Below are 27,689 nucleotides of genomic sequence, written 5' to 3'. Positions count from 1 at the left end.
CTGCCTTTTTAAACTTCATTCTTCTAATAGATGTGGCCACATTTCTTTAGATGCGGCAGAAGAGAAATCACTAGTTGGGTTTTTTTCTACCCAAAGCAGGAGGGTTTCTTCATGAGATTTCCCTCCCACCCCCACCTCCCCAAATGAAGCCGCTTACCGAAACCATTTTTCTAAACTGGAGTTAAATATCTTGATTTTCCAAGTAATGATAACATGTATTTGTTTGGTTGTTTTTTTTCTTAAATGTCAGTTGGAAAGTGGTTGCAAACCATTATTAATTGGTGATCAATAAACTTAGTCTCACAGACTGCTGCAGTTGAAAAGGGCTTTAGATGTCATCCAGTCTGGGCATGCTAAATATCTTTCTCTACTAAGAGACAGATCATAGCGTTACTTCCTACTGGGATATGGCCTCAGCATTCCACTCAACCCAGCATTCCTGACAGATACTACCAATTGGAGTTGGCATGTATTTGCTCTCCTGGAGAGTTCAGTCCTTCATTTTACAGATAACAAAATTGAACCCAGCAAGACTAAGTGACAGATTCAAGCCTACAAGCCTACTAAAAGAACAAGTCAGGACTTGAACCCAGGTAATGATGTACTTTGTTGATTTGAAAACCTAAGGTAATACATTTGGTGGCTGTACATTGTCTTACTACAACCTACTATGTTAATTATATAATTATATGGTGTTGTATAACACCATAACTTCCTTAATTATCTCTCGTTTTATGACGAACCATAAATTGACCAGATAAACCAAGTTCATTCTAAAATTTCATCAAGTTATCATAATTACCCTGCACAATTGGAAGAAGTCAGCTGACAATCACAACTTCAAGAAAGAAACAAATCTGAAGTTTTTGTTTCAAGAAAGAAAAAACTCAGTTTAGATGGAGACACTTCAGCCATCATAGTCAGAGCCTAAAAGGAAAAACTCACATCTCTTCTAAATGGTCTTTTGAAATCCTAGAACATGGTGATCCCTTCCTCCTGACGTTGCCACCTTTCAGAGGCAAAGAATACCCATTTTAAGTCTAAGGGCACGTCCTGCTCCTTTCCAACCACAGAGGAAAAGAAGTCATCTAGAGAGATATTTCTGTCTTGAATCCAGGCAGTTCCTTGACTATCAGCTAAGGAGGGGCCTCCTTTAACATGGTAACAGATAATTCTACCAAATTATTCAGAGTACATGTTACTTTAATCTCATGGATGTCCAATTAAAGTTCAATATTTAAGTTGAAAATAATTAGGAAATCAGGACACAATCATTTTGACTTTCTCTTTGTTTCTTAGGAAAACAGCAACTAAAGTTGATCAGTAAATTTAAGGCTAACCCATCTTGAACACAAGTTGTCTTAAGAAAGGAAATTTGAAGATGTTTATCTAAGTATATAAAGGAGTAATGTGAAGGCTCATCCCTTTTCACTTAAATAACTCCAGGGGTTAATTTTAAGTTCCTTTACCCTACTCCAGGAAAACAAAAAGGGGATCCATATTTAGAGTGCTCTTTATGATTTTTGTAACCACTTAATGTGTGCTGAGGTAAAATGATGCCAAAATTATTGGTCTGAGACATTTAAATTCCTTAAAATCCTATTTACAAAAAAAGCACCACCCCACTAATACAATTAAGAATTAGAAAATTTTTAAAAATAATAAAGTTACATTAAAAAATGCAATTGCTAAACTTATTTTACTATATAAGTACTCTTATAATCTTTTGTGCTCTCTTGAAATTGTCAAAGAGAGATGACTGGGATTCACGGCCAAGAACATCTTAAAAGAAAATTTGGCAGATCTGTGAGATAGCATTTAAAATGCCCCTGCAATATAATCTACTAGAAACAATTCTTTTCGCACAGTTGACGAAACTTACTACTCTCTGTATAAGGTATTTTGATAAAGCAGTATCATAAAGATAGAATTTAAATTGGACAGGGAGACCAGAAAGGGAGAAGAAGCGAAAGGATGCGTTCAAGAGAAACTGAGGAAATAAGAGAATGTGGTAACCTAAACTGGTTACCTCAGTAGATTCAAGATGGACTGATCATTTCTATTTGGAGAAGTACAGTTCTCTCTCAGGTCCCAAGAAGAAAATAAGTTTGGGGTCCAACGGGAGCATAAAGTTTGAAACAGGAAGAGACAAGTATCTCTTGGAGACTTTAGAGAGTGCTATATGTAAAGGTCTTAGAAGAGTGAATTTCGCTGAAAACAGCACCACAGAAGATGACTAGCCTGGGCTTAACAGCTGGTTAATAAGAAAGTACCTTTTTGGCAAATCAAATAGGAAATGGAGGGACATGCTCAAAGAACACAGAAGTTCTAAGGATCAAAGTTAAAGAGAAGAAACTGAAGAAAAGGGAAAGGATAAGTGCAATTTAGGGCAATATGGTGTCAAATCCAGAGGAAGAGTCTTTGGGGATCTTGTGTGGGGCACCAGAATCAGGGCAGGTCCCCAGTCTTCCGGAGATTACAGAGCCCAAGTACACCGCAGGTGTCAACATTGAGGGCCATCTGATAACCATGACTGGAAAGATTAGAAAACAGGAAGCAATTTGCCAAAGAAGCTGAAAGACTTCAGCTTCATTAAGGAACCAGCCAGATAAGGGCAGTCAGGGGAGATTTCCTTAAAGAAACCTAGGAGAATCCCATCAGAGTATCTAAGGAGGATATAGGGAAAAGGCTACGAGACGATAGGCTTAGGACCTGCAACAAGCACAGCTAGGGCTTTTTAAAGTAAATTTCTGTGACCTTTTCATGGGAAGTTACTATTATAAAAGCCTGTTTTCTTATAGATACTAGCAATGAAAATTCCTTAAAAATACAAAGGTGTTGTGGGTAAAAGTAGCTGGGTAAAAGAGATGTTGGGAAACTGTCTTACTGTGAAACAGATCTGGGAGTAGAAGATGCCAGCTGAGGAATAACTGAGTGCTAGCTGGAAAAAAGTGAGTGACCCCAACTTTAGGTAGGTATGAAGAAAATGAGGTAAGCCACGAATCACTCCTACAAGGTACTCAGGAGATTTTATCTGGCAGCAAGGCCATTTTAGCTTATAAAAATTACTATTCTTTTAAATATATTTTTAAGTTCTTATTTTTATAGATACTTCAGTTGCCCCAAAGTTACAGAAACCCAGTTACCCTTCTGCTAATATTCATGAGCACATATAGTCAAAATTGTGTGTGTGCATGTGTGGTGGTGGTAGTGAGTAATGAGGTGGGATCGCAAAGGCAAATCATCAAGAAATACAATATTAAGTGAAAGCTCATGATAATTGATATTTTGAAAACAACAAAGCTTTTGGTTATTAAGTAAGTCTTTTTCTCCCCGATGAAATGCATTATTTCAAAGGTTCTAGAATAATGCTAAAGGACACATTTATAGATACAAAAGAAAAATTAGAAGGAACAATCAATCATTCAAGGGTCAAGTAAGTTATCTTTCCAATAGAAAACAATGCCATCTAATTATTTAATAACAAAACATATCAATATGGTTTTGCAACAAAAAAAATCATTCAAAAAAGCATCCAAAATTAGCCAAAATATTTTATGACCGTTTTTCTAAGGTTATATACTTTTCAAAAATGATTTATGTTAACTACACATCTTAATGTTTTCCAATGTTATAAATAAACTGTTATAATAACACACTGGACAATTTTTATAAGTGGCAAGCCAGTGATTGATTGGATAAGGGGCAACAATAGGTTAAAAACATAAGAATTATTTTTAGTTAAAAAAAAGGCATAACTACAGCAAAGGAAAAACACTTGGAAAATAACAGATTAAGAACATAGAGAATCACAAGTTTTAGAAGATTAGGAAAACAAAATTTAATTTTTTTCAGACTGACTTATAAAAAAAATATCCACACATGACTAAAAAAGCAAAAGGAATGTTGGAAGCAGACATTTAATTGACTCCCCAAAAGGGATTTAGATTTACAACCTAAACTCACCATCTTTCTTCCCAGCAGCCATTTTTCTGCTGATAATAAAATTGTTGGCCTGTTTGGTCTTCCAGTTAACTGTTCCATCTATGCCATCAGCACAGCTTAATAAAAAAGCTTTTCAGAATAAAACAAATGCACAAAAAATTAAATTAACGTTAAATTAAAATGACTATCATAGATCACCTCCTATTAACTGGGATCAGATTCCTTCCAGCCCAGCTAGCTGTTTAATTCCATTCAACAAAAATTGCTGCATGTAAATAAAAGGAATATATGGGGATACCCGGTAAATAAGACACAGCTCCTGCCCCTCAAGGAGCTCACAATCTATAGGGATTGATAATTCATGTACAGAAATATATATGTAATATTATATATATATATACATATATACATATAATTACACATAAATACACAATGGTAGAAAGCATAAATGCTACAAAAACACCAAAGGAGGAAGCAATTATCTCTGGCTAGGAATGTTACGATAAGTTTAAAGTATCTTTTAAATTCATAGATTTGGAAGCATTACACTGGCAGCAACGAAGAGAAATAGGGTTAGGAGAAAGTAAAACTCTGGAGTGCAGAGTAGCAGTCAGCCCCACAAATCAGCAGTTGAAGCAAAAGGAAGTAAAGGAGGGGCCAGTTACAAGACATTATGGAGGTGATACTGACAATACTTTTCAAATTGCTGGATGTGGGCTAAAAAGAGAATCAAAGTTGGCTTTGAATTTTTGATCCAGAATGATAGAATAGTGATACATTAGGAACTCCCCCCAAAAGGAGTTGGTTTCAGGATAAAGACGATAAATTTAATTTGGAATATGTTAAATGTGGGGTACCAGCTGGATATCTGGTTTACAGGAGAACCTAATGGGGTTTCAGATGCAGAGCTGAAGCTCATTCCCAGAGAAATGATTGTTGAAGCCAAAGCCCCCAGTGGAATTCCTTAAAGAGATCATGCTCCCAGGTAACGCACATTAGACCTTCATGTACAAAGTGATCTGGGGAAGATATACAATCATATTCTTTACCGATGTGTGTATCCTATTTCCCATCATACAAACCACCAATCTTATTGTTTACTCTCCCATTTTCCATCCTTACCTTTCAGACTTGATATTTGGGTACCATTTTCCTAACTACAATATTGGATCTCCATCTCATTCTCCCTTCCTCTTTCTATCTCAGGTATCTTCCCTCTGAGTTCAGCTCAGTCTAAGAATCCCCAAGGATCTACCTCATAGTTTGGTCCTAGCACCTAGAGCTGAAATATAGCAAGAAGGGATGCACAAAAAATGGGAGGGACAGCAAAGGCAAAAGAACGTGTTAATAAACACAATTATATAGCAAAAGCAGAGGATGATTCAGCATAGAAGAGACAGGCAGTCAAAGAGGTTGGACAACTAAGTCTGACGTGTCACACATGTCAATGGAAGACATGTCAAGAAAGACAGTGTGATCAGCACCCTCACATACTGCAAAAAGGTCAAAGTCGGTGAGAGCTTAGAAAACAGATCGCTAGATGCGGAAAATGAGAAGTTATTGGTGACTCTTAGAAAGTGGAGTTCCAATAAAGTGGTAAGAGGAGAAGCCAAACTGCAAAAGGTCAAGATGTAGATGCAGCAAATATAGTTACTCTTTCAAGAACATTAGCTGGAAGAGAGAAGCAAAGATATAACATGAGATGATAGACTGGGGGGTAGCAAGGTGAGGAGAGGACTGGTTATTTTAGCATGGGGAAACAGATTTTGTTCATAAGCTGGAGAGAAGTCATAAAGAGACTAACTAAGGGTAAAGAAAATGAGCATAACTGATAAGACACAATCCAAGAAAAACTAGAATGGGTAGGAGCAAGCATATACAGGTAAGGAAAATATTTCATGAATCAGAAAGTTAGGACAAGTGAACATTTACTGGGATACAGGAAACTTAATGTTGAAAGGGCTCCTCATTTCAGTATATCAGAGAAGAAAAGTGTATTTCCTTTTCAAACTGAATTTTGAGTAAAGTTCTGAACTCATATAAAATTATGAGAAATACCAAGTTACCATCCAAAGTGAAAAAAGAATACAATTCAAAACTCAGGTTATTAAAAACAAGCAAGCAAACAAAACCTCAGGTGATCATTTCAGTGATACCTGGGAGTAGTAATCAAAGGCCCTAGCACCCCAAACAAATAAGTGGGGGGGTATTCAGTTTTTAAAATGTGTAAATTTAAGTGTGCTAATTTTATGTCTACTGAAAGACCAATTTTATGGCTGATTTGCCTAATAATTGGTTGATTCATTTATTAACTGAAATATGTCTTTTTTCATCTGCATGGAAAATACAGTAGTCAATTCCTAAATAATTTAAGCTAAAACAGGAGCAGAAATGTTCACAGTCTCTTGTGGTGAAATATCCTAACCCCCAGCGTTTTCCTCATCACTGGGTTCCAAAGGCAACATGCTGATTACATAAGAATTACCTGGGCAGCTCTCTACAAATACATAGTTGCACATTACACCCCCTCCCAAAATAAACCCACAAGACAAAAATTTAAAAACACGTATTCATGCCTCCACCAAGGAAAGTCTCAGTAGGTGGGTTACACAGTTTCATCAAGTGATTCTCACACGCAAATCTAAACTCTAGAAGGTCAAGAGAAGACCTACATAACCCAAGGGTATATAGGATATTCAACAGAGTCACATCATATGCACAAATGTAGGGCTAACCTGAGAACTGAAAACCTCACCCACTCCTACCTCCAGATACAGATACAGCCAATTTGCAAGAACATGTAAGTAAGTCCCTGCGGGACAATGGGAAGTTTCAACCTAGAAGGCAGAAGCAGGTGGCCAGTATTTTCTCTCCAACTTTCCAAGGAACACTGACAAGAAACATTTAGATTTCAATCCAACACATCACTGGTCCTAAGCAAGGTTCTTTCATGTATAATGTCTAGTTCAATCCTTACAAAACCAAATGAATCTATTAACATGTCTGAAGATTATAAGGGCTAGATCTTAAAGGAGAACGGAGTAAATTCTGCAGGCTATCAGCCACTCTATAGATTATCCACTTTTCCATTGATTGGAGAGTTACCATAAAGACAGACTGGGTTGTGTCCAGACAGAACCTCTTTTTTTCTTTCCTTTATTCTAGACCAGTGGTTCTCAGACTATGGTGTGCATAAGAATTGTTGTTCAGAGTTATATACACAAAACTACACATATTGCACTTTATGGATGATTTAAAGGATTTACTAGGAAAACTTAACTCTATGGGATTTTTGTTTTGTTTTGTTTTATACTCTGGCTTTTAGAACCTGACTAACCCAGCATAAGATTTAATGCCACCGCATGCCCTTGCCAGGTGAACCAACATATCATTGCTCATGCTTTCCAAGTCTTAGATATGGGCAGCCTAGCTGGCTTTTACAGGATTCAAAATACAGGTCTACTTGGTACCTCAATCGTTATAAAGTAGATGCAGGGTAAAATAGTTTAAACACACTCCACAGATAATCGCTCTATTCTAAGGCCAGCATTGCTTTGAGCACATTCATTTTTTAAAAGTTCATAATGGTCCATCTAAATAAAGTCCTACTTTGCCCACTGAAGACCACTGTCCAATAAACCTAAATAAAAAGATAACTTTTTATGGCTCTACTCACCAGACAATGTCTCTAAAGGCAAGACACAATGCCACGGATGGTGTCTCTGCTTCAACAATCAAGTCTCACACCTTGAGGGAGAAATCTCAATCACATGAAAATAACTCTGTTTTTAATATCATGCCCAAGATCATAGATCTAACTTCTTATATAAAAATTATTGTAACCTGGACATTGACAAATGCAGAATATTCACTGAAAAAGGCTAGTACTTTCAAGTTTGATTTCATTAGACAAGGGCCAAGCCTTTTTTTTTTTCCTGTGAGAACAAATTTCCTTAGTTAGCAAGGGAAATTATGACTTAACATTTAAAATATTCTATACATAACTTTTCAAGATTAATTCTAATGTGTTAGGGAAAAAAAGTCAACCTGTATAGACTAGATCTTGGACTCTTTCCAAAGACAACGGACCATCCTCAGGAATCTTGAAAGAAACTCCACTGTGCTCACTGGGTTCATGATAATCTATGCTACCATTGTACCTGGACGTGAGTTTTGCTCTAATGCATAAACATAAAAGCAAAGAATAACATGCATACTGCGTTTACATAGCTCAAACTAAGAAGATGTTCACACAGTTAGCTAGGATATCAAGGTATACAATTTATTCAATTCCTCAATGCTTCCTCTCATAAATCCTCAAAGCCAGAAATAATCCAAAGGTGGATGGCATGCCCTTAAATTCCCTAGAAACCATACAATACTTCAAGTTTGTCTTAAAATTCTATGATTCATTCTGAGTCTTGTAGCTGCATGACTACATTTCTCCTGGCCTGAGGCAAGTACTCTCTGAAGAGACATTACTTGTTCCCAAATCTGAATAATTTGCTGACTGGGGAAGGAGGAGTTTGCTCGCTACTTAATAAAAGCAATTGAAGAGCTGTGAATAGTGACTGATTGCTGATGAGCTAATCAGAATATTAAGGAATAGAAATAATAAGTAACTCATTCCAACATCACTGTCCAAGTACACAGCAGGGTATGCAAAGTGAAACTTAATTTGATTAGCACACTCATCTTAGAACCAAATTGTCAAGGCTTTCTCTGTTCACTGTTTTCATCTTTTTCATTTTTTACTAGAAGTGGACACAGACTTTGTTTTCATAAATGGATCTATAGCTCATGCCCCCCACATCTCTTCCCTTCTCTCACCGTTTCCTTATGGCACTATGTCGCTCCCCTGCCCTCTACGTTTTCTCTTCCCTTTCTTTATGCAACTATCTGTAATATTCTTAAATTATCTCATATTAAAATATTGTTTTTACATTTTTCTCTCACCAAAAATGGTAGTTGACATTATCATTAGCTACCGTGTTTGGAGTGCTAAGTGTGAGGCACGGCATTAGGGTTCTATATAGATTAACTAATTTAATCCTTATGTTATCAGCTGTGTGAAGTGGGTATTATTAGTTCTGTTTTACAATGAAGATAAGAAGTCTTAGGAAATTAGATAGCTTACCTCAGGTGATATGTTTGATAAGTGTCAGAGTTTGGATTTTGAACCTACCTCTTGGCTGACTCCAAAGTCCATGTCATCTACTCGTCGATACAACCCTCAAATGATTAAATGGAAAAGTGATTTGTAAACTATATGTTTTAATGTAATTTCAGATATTATTATTATTACTAGTAGGTCATTTTCAATTTATTTTTCTTTCTAGAAAAATAAGTTTTCCCTGACTTATTGATGCAATTCCCATGGAAATTAATCCATGCACTATGTATATACACACACACACACACACACACACACACACAAATTCATTGAAAGAAGGCCAAAAAGTTCGTTGGAACCTATGGAGAAAACAGGCTTTGCTGAGGAGGATTGTCCACCCCATCTTTGGAAGGGAGTCAGGAAAAGATATGTTGCTAAGAGGTGTGTAACAGCAAGACTTTAAACCAAGAGTGCCAGAAGAAGAAGCCTCCAAACTTTGGTAAAACAGAAGAGCATGGCAGGACATAACACATAAGTAATTATTTAATACAATTAAAAATTATTGGAATTTTATAATTTTAGCACAAGCCAGGTAAGACAGTAGACTTTAGAGTGAAATAAAATTGGAGTACAGAAAGGTAGTGTTTAATACCAGTCTCTAGAAACAGTGTCTAGGTTCAAATCCCAATTTGTGTCCATTGGGCAAGTTATTCAATGTTTCTGAATATCTCAGTTTTCTCATCTGGCAGGGACAGAACAGTGCCCACTCCATCGATACATTGTATTAAATGAGATAATGCATTTGAAACACTTAGAAAAGTGCTTATCACACAATGAAGTTCTCAAAAAATGTGAGCTATTATTACATTTCATCTTCGGCTAATAGGAAGAAAATTTTAGCTTTCTTTAAATGTGATTTAAAAACATACATGCTCAAATAAAAAAAAACTCACTGTTACTATAGTTGGCATTATAGAATATAGTACTCTCTTGTTTTCCTCCCAGACATGAGGCACTTGAAAAATGGTAATATTTCTATGGCAGCGTGGAGTAAAAGCTGGAGGAAGCTCAGAGCAAAGGCAACAGGGTCTCCAACCACCCCACACTGTACATGGATGGCCTCTCAGAGGGCTAAGAAGATGGCATTATTTAGCAAGTCTTCATTCAGCACTGTCCAAGACACACTGGTTGAGAGCTGCAGTTTAACCCTTTGGAGGAAAGCCAGATGTAATAAGAAGCAAGTTAGACTGATATTTGTACCTTCTGACTCTCATAAACTCAGGCATTTATTCTGTGGAAATAATGCAACAAAAGCAAAAAGTGCATGGGCTTAAGATTCAACTTTGCATTACACATCTCACACTTGGGGGAAAATTAATGTCAATAAAAGAAGAAGTTTTGATTTGATAGAATAGTTAGTGGAAAAGGGAGGGTTATCCACTTCTCTGGGTAGTTTTACTCCTTTGCTCAAACAGCCCAACCAAGGCATATACAGAACTACTGGGTTTTATCTCAGAAATATTAGATAAATAAGAAGCACCAGTGGGACCCTTAACTAAAGGGACACATAATACATGATGTCATTATATACACCATTACAATTATGCCCTCATCGACAAAATGTTGGACTGTTTTGAAATTAATAAAATTAGTAAAAGGCAGAATACAAACTAGTACGTAGACTACGTGAAATCCAGTGTAATAGTGAAACCTAGTGTGATAGTGCAATCTAGTGGAAAAGGATTAAAAGGCAAAATGTAGGTGGGTTAGTAAAGTAAAAACTGTAGGAAAAAATTCTGCTCCAAATGAAAACATAATGTTTACAAGATTTTCCAATTAAGAAAACTTTGAAAAAGAAATACTCTCATATTTGCTGTTTACTTGAAACTGTCATTAATTTTCTTTTTTAAAGAAACTGTACATTCTCATTCTAATTCATTCAAATAGGAGGGTATAAAATATGAAAGTTCCCTCCAGGTATCTATTGCCATCCCACCAATGCCACTGCCTAGAGTATTCCCTCTTAATAGTCTTTCCATCTTTCCATAATCTATGCACGTGCAAACATGTTTGTGTACATATAAAAATAAACACACACACCATACTCTTTTTTACATAAAGTGATCAATTTTTTCACTTAACATATCTCTTGAACGTGGTTGCATGATATCACATTTTAAGGTTGCATAGCTTTAGGTTGTGTGGCTCAATCATATTTTTTTTTTTACCATCACCTCAAATTCCGTCTGTCCAAACTACGACTCCTGATCTTTCCCTTAGTCTAGTCCTCCTCTGTTATTCCTTGTCCTATGAATGGCACCACCATTCATCCTCATGAATGTGACAGAAATCTAGAAATCACCCTTGAGATCTCCTCTTGCCAATCTCCACCCCAAACTCAATTCAAAACCCACTCCTGTTGCTGTTTACCCCTCAAAATGTCCTTCCTATCTTCATCTCCCCATGAGACCATCATGTCTATCCTTGATTCCGATTACCATAGCCTTGGAGCAGGTCTGCTGCAACCTATTCTGACTCTTAAAAACCTTTCTTCACAAAGCAGCCAAAGTGCTCTTTTTGAAATGTGAATCTGATCATGTCCTGCTTAAACTCCTCACAAGACTTCCCATAGGTTTTAGGGAAAAGATTATATTCTTTAATGTGGTCTAACAGATCCTGCAAAATGTGCTCCCTCACCTCCTATCAAGCCTCCTTTCATATTGCGCTCCCCCTTCTCTCAGCTCCAACCTCACTGGACTTGTTCCAGCACCTTCTATTTGCCATGTCAACCTGCCCAGGGGCCCAGGGGCCTCTACAGAGCTCTTCCCTTTGCCTCAAATATATCTTTCCTCTTCACCTCACTAACATTTACTCATTCTTCAGCTCTGAGTACTTCCTCAAAGAAGACTTCCTAATCCCCCTGCATGGCCAAATCCTCTACTTAGAAATTCTAGTAGTGTTTATAGGATTTATCATAGTTCTAAAGGCACATTTATATATGTGATTATTTGATTAATCTTTGTCAATCCCAATAGTGTAAAAGTTCCATAATGCCTGGGACCGTGTATTCCCTGGCAACTCACACAGAGTCTCAAAACCAGCTGACATAAAAAAAAAAAAAAAGAAAGAAAGAAAGAATTATTAGTTAGTAAAGATGACTCCTATTTTTTTCTAGTTTTTCATAATTGCTATCAATTCTACCATAAACATCCTTATACCTTTATCTTTAAACACTTTCAGGAGTGTATCTGTATGCTAAACTCCCAGAAGTAAAACGTCTAGACAAAAAATAACATACATTTCAAATTTTGATAAGCACATGTAGCAACCTGTTCTGTTCCCACTTCTGCAGTCCCAGTCTTTGATTAGAATCAACTCTGTAACTACAGAAAATGAAAGATGTTAAAGGTGCTACACTGATGAACTATTTCATAGGGGAGAAAAGCCAATGTCATTTTACTGCACAGCGAGAAACACCAATTTCCTAAGGAGAAAAAAACAACTACCTTGGGCTGTATTTTTCTTTTCTTCTGCATTCCAAGGTAAAAGATCAACTTTACTTCCATGGCTATTGCTGAAGAAATCGGGCACTAAAATAGTTCACTTTAACTACACTAGGAAAATTAAGTGTGATCTCTTCTTTCAAACTCGCAGTGAACCCCAAATCTCCATAATAATCAAAGTGGTGACCAGATGAATGAGTGAAACGCTAAAGAATGAGAAAGAATTTACACCAGAGCTGCCTAACTCCTAAACATTTTTGAAACAAGCGGCTTCATTTGTCAGGGGGGGAAAAAGTCTGCCTTCCATGTCACAACAGATGCTATGGTGATTCCCGTGGAAAGGAATGCCGAAGATCTAGTCTAAAAGTCTGATCACCAAGGCAATTAAGTAGAAAGTCAGATGTGCAAAAGATGAGTGGTTCTTAAGTAATAAACATTTAAACTGCTACTGCATCAATACTGCACAAAAATTCTTCGAGGAAGACACAAAAGATAAAAATTCTACCAAAGTGACATAAAAAGAAAATAGCACGTTAGCTTTACTAGCATATTGTTTTCAAGATTGTAACATTAGGAATCACACCAGCAACCCATGTTTTGAGGTTTCATATTTATTTCCTGAAATAAGTTCTTGAAGTTCAAGAATCATTGGGGATCATGTACTTCCCAAGCAAGCACTGAATTCAAGGAATTGCAAGTGGCCAGCCGCCTGCCGTTCAGGTGAGCCAGCGGTGACAAGCCAGAGAAGCTCAGAGTGAGCGTTTCTCTCGGAAATAGGAGCTCAGCCCAGGACCGCCTGTGGCATCTTCAACAACTGGGAAGCGAGCCATCAGAAGTTGCCTTTTGCATTATCACAGTACCACAAAAGTGCATAGCACTTGTATTAAAAGATAGAGAAACGTGTTCAACATTAAAAATAATACTTCGCCCAGAGTAACAGTGACTGTATTCCTGACCTAACAATTTGAGAAGATGAAAGTTCTGGGTGTGGAGGGAAGAGGCTGGGGTGAAAGAAGCAGGAAAAAGTTGATTAAAAGAGATGACTGAAGAAAGTTCTTTCTTCACATCTCTCATTGGAGGCCCCCTTAGTTTTCAAGGTTCCAGGGCATGAAAATTATGTGGAGTTAGAAGTGTTATAGGTTATCACTCCTCACAAGTGGGGTCCTGTGTGCATGCCCTACAATTTAACTTTGAGCCATCATATTTTCAAAGTTAGATACGGTAATTAAAATAAACAATCAACAGGCAAATGGCCAGGAAAGAAAAATCTGTCCCAAGACATGTTTGAGATACTAAGAATGTATTCTTGAGGCAGTCAGAAACCAGGTTAACCTCAAATGGAGAAAAGTTAAAAGAGCACGGTGTTAGAAACTACTTTTGATTGAAAGATTTTATTTTCTACTGAAAAGCAAAAAAAAGAAAAAAACCAAACACAAACAAACACAAAAAAACCCGTATATAGTATTGCAAAGACATATAAGGGGGGCAAACGGCAGAATGGAGAACTGCCCCACATTTGCCCCTGGGTAAAAGGCTCCACCAGCTGAGGGCTGAGCTGTCCTAGAGCAGGGGCCGGCAGAGACCTGCTCCCCTTAACCCTGAGTGACCCCAGCATCCACAGCCTCTCTGCCGGAGCCTGCTCTCAGCGAGCTAGAAACACCAGGAAAGGAACGATTCTAGGAAGGAAGTAAAGACCAATACACCTTGCAGGAAAAAAAAAAAAATCTTTAATTCTCTTCTCAAATTTTCATGTTTGAAATGGAATGAGAGAAGGAATGTGTTATGTGTTAAATGGCCTTGTCGCAGCTATTTTCAAATTGCAAGAGATCAACGTGCAATACACAGGACTATTCTTTTCAGACAGTTTATCAAAAAAAAATAAAATGTTTCTATCACAAGCATCTTTGCTGTCCTACACTAAAATGTTACCATGGCCTTCAAATTAAATATTCATTGCAAGAAAGGTGACTATTTCTGATATTTTAAAAGAATAGACCAGGTAAAGGTGTTAAGTTGATTGATTCCCTTGCTGAGCTGCACTATTCGAGTTGAAATCCATCTCTACCTTTCACCCACTGATGCTAGTTCTGCTCTCTGAAGCAAACAGAAGAGAGTTTATGTCTACTTTCATAGTCTTCAAACTAAACATTTCCAGATCCTCTGAGGATACCACCTATGACAGGATTGCCAGGCCCCTCACCATCCCCACGGACTGTTCTGAAAGTTGTCTAATTTGTCAACATCTCTCTTTAAATGTGACAGCCAGAAATGGACACAATACTACAGGTGTGTTAATTAGAGCAGGCTACTATTAATTTCTGTGACATATGGACACTATACTGTTACTAGAATCTAAATTTGATTTTTTTTTTGCAGCCACGTCATGCCACTAGTTCACATTAACCTTTTTCCTCAAAAATTGCCACCATATAAAGTAACCTTCCTTACACATCAATGAATTATGATGCATTTACTACAATAAAATATCTTTTTGTGTAGCATTTCAGCCTATTTTAAACCATGTTAACCCTACATTCTGTTATCAATTTGTAACAGTTACCCTTTTCAAGTGATCCATGGGTTTCACAGCAAACATCCTATATCTTCATCAAAGTCATTCATAAAGATTTTAAGAAGAGCAGAACCAAGGCAAAGCCTTGTGATCCCTCACCAGGCACTACTCCGGGACTCAAACTCCGTAACCCACACACCTGGCAGGTGCAGGGTCAGCTGGCCTCATGCTCAGAAAGCAATCCTACTAGTCTATACACCATGTCACACACAAACTATCCTTAAGCCTTGGCAAATGCTTCGCTGGAAAAAGGATTCACTGATATTTCAAAACCAAGTGTAAACAATATACACATATTAAAAATATAGCCATGTAAAAATATATGTGCACACAGAGCAAAGACTAGAAGGGAAGAATTAGCACTGACGGAAAGATGTGTTCTCCTGTCAGACGGCGGAGATAGCTTTTTATTCAGTACTGTCTTTGCTATAGTTAACATTGTTTTAAAAACGGAAGACACAGGGATTTTGCTTAAGAGAATTTTGCTTGGAGGCAGTTCATGTGAAAACAGCTTTAAAAGCATTGAGACTCTCTCTGATCCGACCTGAAAACCTCAATTACAAAAACAGTCATTTGAAAAGACTTGTTGATCCTTAGAAACACAAGTTTCCTTTTCACAATTTTGCATTGTTGCTTTTGGCTTAATATTTCTGGAAATCAGGGAGATAGCAGACTAGAGAACTGAATCCTTAAGTTTAGAGAAAAACTTGATGTGTTGCACGCGTGCACGTTTGTCTGTCTGTCTGTCATGTCTGTCTGTCTCTGCTGGAGAGGTTGGAGAGGATAGAAAGAAAAACAAAATCATCATATTAACATCTCTGTGAAGCTCCAGACTAAAAACAGAGCTCCAGTGAAGAACCTAACGGACACATAAATCTGTATCATCTATTCACTTTTAGTCCTTTTTACACTAAGAGTAGAATAGCAGCAGAATTTACACTTTGGTGTTTAGAACTGAGGTAAGGGTAAATTTTGAGAAAAGGGGTCAGATAAAATAAGGGTGATCAGTTAGCAAAAAAAGAAAAAACAAAGCAAAGTGGCTAGTTATTTTAGAGAAACTGTGATCTATAAATACTGCACTTATTAGAATCCCAAACAGTTGGAATATGTGATTGAGAATTTTTTAACGTATCAAGGTTTCTGTACTGCTTCAGCACTTTGGTTACAGCATGGTTTTCATCAGTGGAAAACCAATGATAGAAACTGGATGCATGTTATCTTTACCTCTTTGAGGTTGTCTTTCCCGTTTTTTTTTCCATCAGAGACAAGTGAAAATTTCACTTTGCTTAGAAATACAATTTGTCCACTATCCTAGAAGTTAAGCTAAATATATGAGGTAAATCAACAGCTTTTAGATTTACGGCAAACTCTTATAATAAATGGATAAAGTGATCAAACACTAAATCCAGTTAATATTTGACCACTGAAAATTTTACTTTGCTGAGAAATAAATTTTCCCCACCACACTGAAAGTTAAGCCAAATGTATGTAGTAAATCAGCAGGTTCATACATACATCCATAGCAAATTGTCATTTAAAATAGATAAAACATCCAACTAGAAAGTCCAGTTACTATTTAACAAATAAAAATTCCACTTTGTTTTGAAATACAATTTTTCCCACCATTGTAGAAATTAAGCTAAATACATGAAGCAAATCAACAGCTTCATAGATAAATGGCAAATTGTCAAAAAAATAGGTAAAAACGTCCAAACAGAAAGTCTAGTTATTATTTGACAAGTGAAAATCCCACTTCGTTTTGAAATACAATTTTCCCACTACATTAGAAGTTAAATACAGGTGGTAAATCCACAGCTTCATAGATCCAGAGCAAATTCTCATTAAGATGGATTCTCATTTAGTTCTCATTAAAAGTCCAAATACGATGCCCAGTTATTATTTTATAAAATAGATGCCCAGTTATTATTTTATAAAATAGATAATGCACATTAGCAATTCTTTCTGCTTTACATGTAATCTTGTGCAAAATGGATAACAGTCAACAAAAAGAACAAATATCTCAGAAAATCAAAAATTCACTTATGATACTAAATGTCAAAAAAGTGTTTAAAATTCTTTATTAGTTTTTTGGGAGGTGGTTTTTAATGTTTTGTTGCTTTCCTTTAGATAACACAAAAATGTTATCTAAAGTATTGTCTATTAACCTTGTATTTTGTTTTTAATATTGCTTCGTTGTTTTAGGTAAGAAAGTTTTATCAAATCAAAACTACTTATCTACTAATTTTTTCATAGAAAATTCTATTTCTAAGGCAAAGAAAAAATTATTTCATATGTAAAGGAAAGAAAACACAAGGAAATACACCAAAATTATAACTATGTATATGTTAGAATAGTGAGATCAGAAAAAATTCTCAGTTCTCTGGTTTTAAGTATGTATGTACATTTAAAATTTTAATTAGAAAACGTACTATTATTTTTTCTTTTAAAAGTCTCTGAAAATGTAGTGTTATTTGACAGTTAAGGCTCCTTGGAAAGAAAATAATGGAGAACAATTAATTTGATCCCATTTTTAATTTTTAGAAATTATACATATGGAACTATGAAAAATATTTATTAGTTAGGTACATATATATGCATAGAGAAAGTATGAAAAAGTAAACTCCATAATGTTTACTGGGGTTATCTTAGAATGAAGAGGTTACAGGTGATCTTGATTTTCTTCTTGATTTTCCCCCCATTTTTTGGAGTTTTTTTCCCCCTGAATTTTGTACAACAAAAATTACTTTTTTTATGATAAAAATAATACTAAAGCTTTATTTTATAGAAAAAGTTCTGGTTAACATTTTGAAATATAAAATCAAATTGGTTGAAACTTGTTCAAACTTTACAAGTCTTCGGATAAATTTTTAAACTTGAATTTTCTCTACCATCTATACTGGTTTTTCATCTCACTTTTTAGAAAAGAATATCAGCCAACAACTAGGTGAAGTAACTTTCTAGATTAAAAAGAAGAAAAAAAAGCTAAGTCCTAAAGTCACCACAACAGTATTCTGGCAAACATAAGAAATCCTGAAATTATTCTATTTTGCAGAAAAGGGTGAAGACTGAAGATTAAAAGGCACTTCTAAAAATTAAAATTGTGTTCCCCCAACTTCCTGGAAAAATATCTTTCATTCATTCATATATCTAATAGTCAACATTTTATTTCTCATAAAAAGTAAAATCTCAGCAAACGTGCTAGTTTTGTTTATTCCTAGAAAGTTTCGCTTAAGTGTGATCCCTGCCACCCTATCACTTATAATGGGTCAAATTCTTATTTATCTTCTACACATAAAATAATCTGTAGCAATGCTACTAAAATATGTTCAGTTTTAGCCTTCAAATACGAAATGTGTCTCATCCATGTTTTAGGAACCTCAATCAGTTGTAGATAATTTGGTTTTCCATTTTAACTTAAACTTGTATTCAGATTACCAACAGATTGTCCGTGTTCTCAGCGCCTAACACTTTGAGGCACTTAAATGGAAATCCGCGTTAAGGCTTTTTTTTTTTTTTTTTAACGCATCCTTCCTCATCAGTGTTCTAAATGAGTCCTGTAACTCACTGCAATTTTCTCTAATGTAAAATATACGTTTACACGTAGAAATACACACAAATACTTGAGGCCGAATCTCGGCAACACGCTTGAAAAGATTAAATGTGCGATTGCCGTGACTAAATGTATTCATTTACTCTGAAAGATTTACAAAAACACAACGTTACAGGGAGAGCTAGGTATCTGCGAAAATCTCTCGTAATCATCACCAAAAGGCCGTGGCTGCGAGCCTCCGAAGCCCGCCAAACTCTTTGGAGGCATCCACAGCTGTTTTTAATTGTTTTTTGCTTTCTCTAAATGGAGCACTTGGTGGGGCAAATGGTGCTTGCTGTTTGTAGTGTCTCTGGCCTTCAGCCCGGGTTAACCCTACCTGCGCTCCCGTTTAGCTCCAGCATTTCATGATTCTGCACCCCTGATCCTGAAAACCTGAGAAAGACGAGATTTCCGCCGCCGAGAAATGCACTTAGTAAGAGAGGGGAATTAGATGTTTCAAATGCATTTTTGTGTTCTCTCCCGATCGAATTCAAGAAAAAGAAGAAAAAAATGAGTGTTTGTGTAGAAGGGGACGCAGCTTGATACCCATTTCCTATGGCCTGCCTCCCGGCCGAGGCCGCAGAACCCATTCGCAAGGTAATGGACCCCCCCCCCCAGAAAAAATGGGCAACGACCCCCAGCTCTTAGCTGCAGGGACATGGAGAGGCCCACCACCAGGTCTAAGATGGAGTTGAGGGTTGGGAATGGATATTGGAGATGGAATTTCTGCGATCTCTGGCCAGGGAGGGGCCGCGGGGGCGCGGAGAAAAAGAAAAGGCCAGGGGTCAAGCCTGGAAAGCTGCACTCAGGGCCCGGAAGTGGGGTACAGGGCGTCCTGGATGAGGGGTGCAGTAGGGACCGGGGCAACAAGAAGGGATGACGCCCAGAAAATGCACCCGGGTACCTAAAATCTGGGCGGGGGATGGGGAGGCGTCGGCCTGTTGGCCCTGGGACCTCCCGTCGCGCGCGGGCCACTAACCTGTCAGCAAGAAGGTGCCAGTGGTCGCGGGGCTCATCCTGCGTGTCCCCCGACCCTGTCTTGTCCAAGCACAAGGGTCGCCCAGCTTGCACCACCGGGGCAATTGCTTTCTTGGCCTGGCTAGGCCGGCCGTCCTCGATTCTCCCCTCCCCTCCCTTTCTTCTTTCTTCCCAGCTTGGCCAGTTGAGCATCAGCATCGTGCACCCCTCCTTAATCCCGTACTCCCTCTAGCGGCGGGCCAGTGTAGCGTGGCCATCGCCCCCATCCCATCCCCCATGTCTCCCGCCCCCGCTCCCCCACCTCCGCCCCCCTAACCCGCGGAGCACGCTGGGATTTGGTGCCCCCCTCCTCTGTTCAGCCTATATAAGGCTCCCAGTCGGAGCTCCGGGTACACGCGCTTCAACTTCGGTTGGTGTGTGTCGAAGAAACCTGACTACGACCTAGGAGAACCGCCGAGAGGGTCCACCGATCCTCGAGAAAGGTCCGCTGAGCGGGCTCGCGGCCGGAGCCACTCCAGGCTGCGGAGCACCCAGTGGAGCCCACGCCTGGCACAGGTGTGGGACCTCGTCCTTCCTGTCTTCGCAGAGGAGTCCTCGCGTGGTGAGTATGCGGTGAGGATTTTTTTTTTAAGATCACATTCATTCCCCGTTCTTATCGGGAGCTGCGGGAGATGGAGTAGCGCCCCTGAATGTCTCCACGCAAACCTTGGCATGCCTTCACTGGCTGTTCCCCCAAACAGTGGAGAAATCAAGCCTTCAGGGCTTTGATTTCCAGGACCTAAGTCCAGATATGGGCTGTAGACAGACATGAGCTGCGGACAGACATGAGCTGCAGACGGGCATGAGCTACAGACCAATTTGCAATTTGCTCTTCAAATGCGCTACGAAGTGATACGCGCTATAAACTAATTGGCGCTTCATGCGCTACAAATTGATAAGCGCTTCAGATGTGCTCCAGTCTGATAAGAGCTTCAATTGCTCTACAGACTGATGGGCGCTTCAGTGCGCTACAAGCCAGTATGAACTACAGCGATATATGAGCTGCAGACTGATTTGCGCTTTAAATGCGCTATAAAATCTGAGGTGCAGAAGAATAGCGCTACAAAAATGATATGATTAGCACTACAACAGCGCTTCATTGCGCTACAAGGTACAGGAACTGCAGAGGTCCATGAGCTGCAGAACAATTTATACTCGCAAATGCGCTACAAAGTAATAACATCTGCAGAGGTATCCAACCTGCACTGTTTTGTGCTACAAAGAAACCAGCTGTAGAAGGATATGAGCTACAGAGTAAGATTACTTTTGTCTTCTTAGAGGGGAACCCCACCCTTTGTCTCTAACACACCTTTTGGAATGGCTCCCACTATGTTTCTGCAGGATGGTTCTCTGCATTTTATTAGACAAAATGGAGCCCTGGGCAAAAATTATTATTTAACATTCTGCCCATACCATTCCTGCTATAGCAGTGGAGTGGAGGGGCCCTGACTTGAGTGTAAAAGGGAATCTTTTGATGGTGGCAGAGCGGGCTGCCTTGCCTAGCTGCGCTTGATTGAAGTGGTTGTAGTGGTGGCGCGAATTGGCGCCCAGCAACAGTTTGTGGAAACTGTTGGTTTACTTAGTATTGGAAGGGGGATTGGATAGGGGTAAGGGGGGGGGTTGCTCTTGTTGCATGAAATATGAATCTGGCTGTCGGAGTCTGGTGGGAGGGGTTGGGGGGTATCCTGGGATAGGCTTGCAGCCAGTCTCAGACCTGCCCCGCCCATTCTAGCGCGCCTTCTCTGCAGTACCAGCTTGGAGCCGGCTTAGCGCCTCCCAGCGCCTACTTAGAGCGCGCCTCCTCTGCAGCGCGCCTTCCCAGAGCGCGCCTTCTAGACCCGGCCTCCCCAGACTCCACCTCCTCTGAGGCGGCTCCTCTAGACCCCTCCTCTCTCCCAGAGCGCTCCTCCTGAGGTGGCTCCTCCTTAGACCCCGCCTCTCCAAAGCTTGGCCCCTCCCTGAGCCCGCCTCTTGGTTGGTGTAAACCCCGCCTCTCCAGAGCCCGCCTGCGCCTGCGCAGTGTGAGGCCCTAGCCCCTCCCATCAGGCTTACCTTTGCGCCGGCGCGCCTTCACTGCCTGGGTCTGGCTGCACAGCCCCGCCCTCTTGCGGTTTCTCTGCTGTGCCCGTTTTGCTTTTTATCCACTAGTATCTAATAAATACAAGAATAATAAAGAACAATTAATAACAATAGTAATTATGCATGGAAGTGATAAGTGTTTTGCTTAAGTTAAGTAACATCCCGCCACTTAAACTGATAGTGGCTTATAAGGAAGGGTGCGTCTAAGTTCACATGGTTGGCGCCTCTAAAGGCAATCCAGCTAAAAGTTTATACTACAGATGATATATAAAATGTTTTAAATACTTTCACATTTAAGGTTTTTTTGTGGTTTTCTGTGAGACTACTGGACCGTTGTGGTGGGACCTACTAGAATCGGATGCTTTGTTGGTGGATACAAAATAAGAACAACTTGAACTGTTTCATAGGAGTTTTAAGAGGCTTATTGGTGCTGCTTGGCTTGGCCTTTGAGAGGATGAGGTGTTTATCTGTGTGCCTATGAAGCTGGATTTTTTTCTTGCACCTATAGGGGATTAGCCTTGGCTACATATTTATGAATTGTGCCTGGCACGTGGTAGGCATTCGTTAAATATGAGTTATATGACCAGAGTAAATTGGTTTATTCCGTGCTTTCTTTGGTGTCTGCAGGTTTTTTCTGGTTTCTGGCTCCTGGCTCTTTCCTATGGTGCTTTGCTGTCCTGGATTGTCCAAAGCATTGCTCGCCTTCTCTCTCACTTTTAACAGAATATTTTTAAAAAGATACATTTTTAATAACATACATTCTAATAACGTAAGCTGTAATTAAAATATAAAGCAACTAAATTAACTTAAAGTTTTCAAAATAATTAGCTTTTGTAAAAACATAAAGCAAAAACTAAAATTTGGCGCAAGTGGATTACTTTTAATGATACATTATTGTCATATTTAAAGTATATATGTAATGTGACAAAGTGGTTACATTACAAAATAGAGATTGAGGGTTTTAACTGGCATTATTAAACATCTATATAAAATAAGTGTGTACTTTACTACTAGTGAGGTGTACCATGTTTATGTTTCTAACTAAATAAAGAAATTTAAAAAACGGCTTCCGTATATTATACACCATGAGCCAGGACTTTGTTAGGTGGGATTTGGGTCTCAAAAATCTGTCACCCCCCCCACTCCACCCCCCGCCAAGTATACAATCTATGGATAACATGTGCTTATCATAATTACAGTTTTAAGTAAATCCCCAGACACTTTTTACCTACCTTGCCACCCTGACACCCCTCCTCTTGGAAATTTTGTGTCTGCATTGTAAAAAGTTTCAAAGCAATAGTAACAACATATGCATATTAATGAACTTGGCATTTTACAAATAGTGCTCATAACACTCAAAAAGAAATTGGACATTTGAAAATGTAAAACAATTAGGAGTTGCTTATTGAAGTGTCATTTCCTAATGGAATCTTTAATGTGCAGTGGGTTTTGGTTAACTATTGCTCTTTGGTGTGTTTCGGGAATAGAGAATTTTAGAGGTCATCCTGAAGAACCAAAGATTAATTAAGTGTATGGATTTAATTCCTAAATAGACTAACACTGAACTCTTTCATATGTAAAGGTGGCATCTATCCCAAGTGGCTTGGCTTTATGCTGTGCGTCCTTTCAGGTTTTAGGAATGGGGCCTCTTGAACACATTCCCCACCCCCATCCAGCTCCTACTAAGAGGGCGTTTAAGAAACAATAGTTCTGTAATTCAAATCCAGTCACAATGCTCCTGTTCCCTAGTGAATTGTCACTTCAGTTGCTATTTAAACGTTTTAAAACTTTACTTACACTTATTGTTAACCTACCTGTCCACTGCCCTATTACTTTTAATGGTCAAAGTACTCTGTTCTGGGCATTTATCTCTTTTAGGATTTAGAGTCCCACCCCAAAATTACAACCCCTGAGGCCTGATAGTATCAGTAAAGGTCAAGGATCTCAAACTGGTGACGTTTCAGGCCAAATAAAACCCTGAATTTGCTTGACCAGCACTGGATCAAAAATGTTTTAAAGACTTGAATGTCTTTGAGGAGGGCACATGCATCCCTGAATTATATAGTTGCAACCCCTCTTATTGTCTTAACTCCAGTCTCTTCTTACTTCTACCTTCTTGTCTAGAAAAATACATTTGAATTTTAAACCCTTATTGATGTTTCTGTTTCTCTATACAATTCACTGATTATTTGCTGATTTCCTAATGTATTGTTATTTCTGACCTATTATTGTGTTGCAGATGTTAAAACCATCAGACCTGGAGCCTCAATAGAGCCCACCCCAGTGACTGTGAATGACCCGTAGGTCATTAACCTTCCTGATCTGGGTCAGGCTGCACCAGGCCCTGCAGTAAATGCCTTTTCAGAAGTCTTCTAAGTTTTGAAAGTATTAATGTCTAGATGACAGAAGTGGCACCTGAGTCACGTGACCTGTTCTTATTATTTTTTATGGGATATTAATACTCTTAATTTATTAAAAATTTAATAAAAATTTAATAAAAATTGTATTATTCTGTGACCTTTTATTTTAAGTGTCATTAATAAAATTGTGTTTAAGTATTTGGAAATGAAACTAAATGTCAGACTGATGTGTTAATTGCATCTTCTCATTTTTTCTAAACTTGAATATTTTACCTTGAATGTCGATTATTTATTGTTCTGGGAGCCTAAATTATTAAAATAATTAAATAGCAAGTTAAATGCACAGTAAATCTGTCCCTTAAGGACTCTGCTTACTGTAAAACTACTTTATCTTTGTGGTTTTGTTTTTTGTAATTAATTTGGTATCCATTTTTGCCTTTATGGGTCAGAGAAGAACAGTTGGCCCAATTAAAATTTAGCAAATAGGCAGTTGGCCTTCTTTATTTATGTTTCTAAACTTTTGAACACTTTCCTAAAATTTTCCAGAAAGGAAAATTTTATTTTCATTTAAAAAAATCATTGAAAGCTAAAATAGTTAAGTTACTCTAAATACATTTAACCCTATATTCAGAAAGTACATAGGTACTATGTGATGGTTTATTGTATGTGTGATTTATTATCACCATACTCATAATTAGAACATTTAATCTCCTTCCTTGTCTCCCCCTACCCCTCACTACCTCTCCCCCTACCCCTCACTACCGCTCACCCTTAGGAGTTCAGCCCTATCTCACTCTAAATTACAAACTTTCAGATTGCACTGACAATCTTATTTAAAAAGCAGGAATTGCAAACTGGTCACCTGCAAGTCAAATGAGGCCCTGGATTCGTTTGACCAAACAGTATTTAAAAAAATAATATCTTTACATGGGAAATGCAAGCCCAGGTTGTCATAGTTGCAGCCCCTCCCTGTTTTAATCCCAACAACTTCTTTACACAGAAAGTTACCTTTCTGTTTTCTTGTTACTTTTTAATACCAGCTAACAGTTACCGCACATTTAGTATGTGTATTATTTAATTAAATCCTTATTATAAGTTTGAGGTGTACTATTACTGGGCTCCTTCCAAAGTCCCATTTTATAGCCCAGCTGCTGCTAAGAGGTAGCAACTAATATCTATGGTTGATTGCCTGCATAATAAGGAGGAAAACTGACATACGCATGTTGCTGCTCAGTGCCTTTTCTGTCTCATAGGGAATTCTCTTTCAGAAATCAAATTATGGTCAGAAAAGCAATTTAGACAATCCTGTGGGTTTTGTGACAGTTGTTGTTTGTTTTGATACAAGTTAACCTTCTCTGTATGGTGACGTGTTGGCCAGAATGTCCCGTCTCCCTATGGTTGATGAATACAGGCGTTGTGATTTTAATTGCCCCCCCCATTTTTTGGTTCCCTATTGGCTGGAATATTATCTATTATTCAGGTAACTCCTCTAATACCAGTTATCATTTTGGCTTTATTTTTTGTAATTTATTCAATAGCCATCTTTGCCTTAAAAGATTTTTGTTCTGCTCTCTGCATACACAACTACTTTTTTGGAGTGTCTCAGCATTCTGTTATAGTCAGTAAAGTTAAACATGCTGTTGATACAGTTATGTATTGTTGAATCATAATGAACAGAGGACTTTTGAGGATGAAAAAGTCATTTGGACATCAAAAAGTAGGGTGTTTTTCGTTATCTGTTGTCTCTGCAGGGTTTTTGTTTGTTTAACTATTAATGTAAGCAAGTAGAGTGAAGAGATACTTTAAATCTCATGTATTTAAATAACTTTAGTAAATACTTTAAGTGCTAAAATCTTCTTTGTGTTGTGCTGCTTTGAATGTGTATGTTGAATTTATGCTATTATCCTTATTTACAGAAACAAAAGGCTTTTGAAAACAAAAAGAAGAAAGGGCGGAAGAGGAGGCCAGGATCCAGGCCTCCATCCCCACAGGAGTGAAGCTACACTTGGGAGGTCCCCTCCCACCCCAACTCTCACCCTGGGGCCCGACTGCCCTCCTCCTCCTCCTCCTCCTCCCCCATCCTCCTCTTCCTCCTCCTCTCACAGCAGCCAGAGGGGCCAGTACATCCCCAACCTGGCTGAACGGCGCCGGGACGATCTCTCTGAAGAGATCAACAACCTCAGAGAGAAGGTCATGAGGCAGTCCGAGGAGAACAACAACCTGCAGAACCAGGTGCAGAAGCTCACAGAGGAGAACTCCAACCTTCGTGAGCAAGTGGAGCCCACCCCCCAGGATGAGGAGGATGACCTCGAGCTCCGTGGTGCTGCAGCCGCGGCTGCCCCACCTGCTCCCGTAGAGGAAGAGTGCCCAGAAGACCTTCCCGAGAAGTTTGATGGCAACCCAGACATGCTGGTTCCTTTTATGGCCCAGTGCCAGCTCTTCATGGAAAAGAGCACCAGAGATTTCTCAGTTGATCGCGTCCGCGTCTGCTTCGTGACAAGCATGATGACCGGCCGTGCTGCCCGCTGGGCCTCTGCCAAACTGGAGCGAGCCCACTACCTGATGCACAACTACCCAGCCTTCATGACTGAGATGAAGCACGTATTTGAAGACCCACAGAGGCGAGAGGCTGCTAAACGCAAAATCAGACGTCTGCGCCAAGGCATGGGGTCAGTCATCGACTATTCCAATGCTTTCCAGATGATTGCCCAGGACCTGGATTGGAACGAGCCTGCACTGATTGACCAGTACCACGAGGGGCTGAGCGACCACATTCAGGCGGAGCTCTCACGCCAAGAAGTCGCCAAGTCACTGTCTGCACTGATTGGCCAGTGCATCCACATCGAGAGAAGGCTGGCCAGGGCGGCTGCAGCCCGCAAGCCACGCTCCCCACCCCGTGCGCTTGTGTTGCCTCACGTTACCAACCACCACCAGGTGGATCCCACCGAGCCCGTGGGAGGTGCCCGCATGCGCCTGACCCAGGAAGAGAAAGAAAGACGCAGAAAGCTGAATCTCTGCCTCTACTGTGGGAATGGAGGTCATTACGCTGACAACTGTCCTGCCAAGGCCTCGAAGGCTTCGCCGGCGGGAAACTCCCCGGCCCCGCTGTAGAGGGACCTTCAGCGACCGGGCCAGAAATAATAAGGTCCCCACCAGATGATGCTTCATCTCCTCACTTGCAAGTGATGCTCCAGATTCATCTTCCGGGCAGACACACCCTGTTCGTCCGAGCCATGATCGATTCTGGTGCTTCTGGCAACTTCATTGATCACGAATATGTTGCCCAGAATGCAATTCCTCTAAGGGTCAAGGACTGGCCAATACTTGTAGAAGCAATTGATGGACGTCCCATAGCATCGGGCCCCGTTGTCCACGAAACACACGACCTGGTAGTCGACTTGGGAGATCACCGTGAGGTGCTGTCGTTTGATGTGACTCAGTCTCCATTCTTCCCCGTCGTCCTAGGGGTACGCTGGCTGAGCACACACGATCCCAACATCACCTGGAGCAC

General features: G+C 39.3%; 2 protein-coding genes across 2 annotated transcripts in view; one reads left to right on the top strand and one right to left on the bottom strand.

Annotated features, from left to right (window-relative positions):
- SGCE (sarcoglycan epsilon) overlaps nt 1–19,898 on the bottom strand; it is a gene marked incomplete at its 5' end in the record, with an annotated part of 63,111 nt that extends 43,213 nt beyond the window's left edge. The window contains 3 exon segments of the mRNA XM_081080204.1: nt 3,967–4,074; nt 19,702–19,870; nt 19,872–19,898. Coding sequence (XP_080936330.1) covers nt 3,967–4,074; nt 19,702–19,870; nt 19,872–19,898 — 304 coding nt within the window.
- A 259-nt stretch (nt 19,899–20,157) lies between these two features.
- Nucleotides 20,158–27,418, top strand: PEG10 (paternally expressed 10). Its single transcript, XM_081080205.1, has 2 exons — nt 20,158–20,312; nt 26,095–27,418. The coding sequence occupies exons 1-2, from the start codon at nt 20,308–20,310 to the stop codon at nt 27,287–27,289; spliced, it is 1,200 nt and encodes a 399-aa protein (XP_080936331.1). The 5' UTR covers nt 20,158–20,307; the 3' UTR covers nt 27,290–27,418.
- The last annotated feature ends 271 nt before the right edge of the window (nt 27,419–27,689 follow it).

The sequence above is a fragment of the Rhinolophus hipposideros genome (genome assembly GCF_964194185.1).
Source record: "Rhinolophus hipposideros genome assembly, chromosome: 18".
Lineage (NCBI taxonomy): Eukaryota > Metazoa > Chordata > Mammalia > Chiroptera > Rhinolophidae > Rhinolophus > Rhinolophus hipposideros.
The sequence above is the reverse complement of the archived record's forward strand: the minus strand, read 5'-3'. Positions and strand labels throughout refer to the sequence as shown.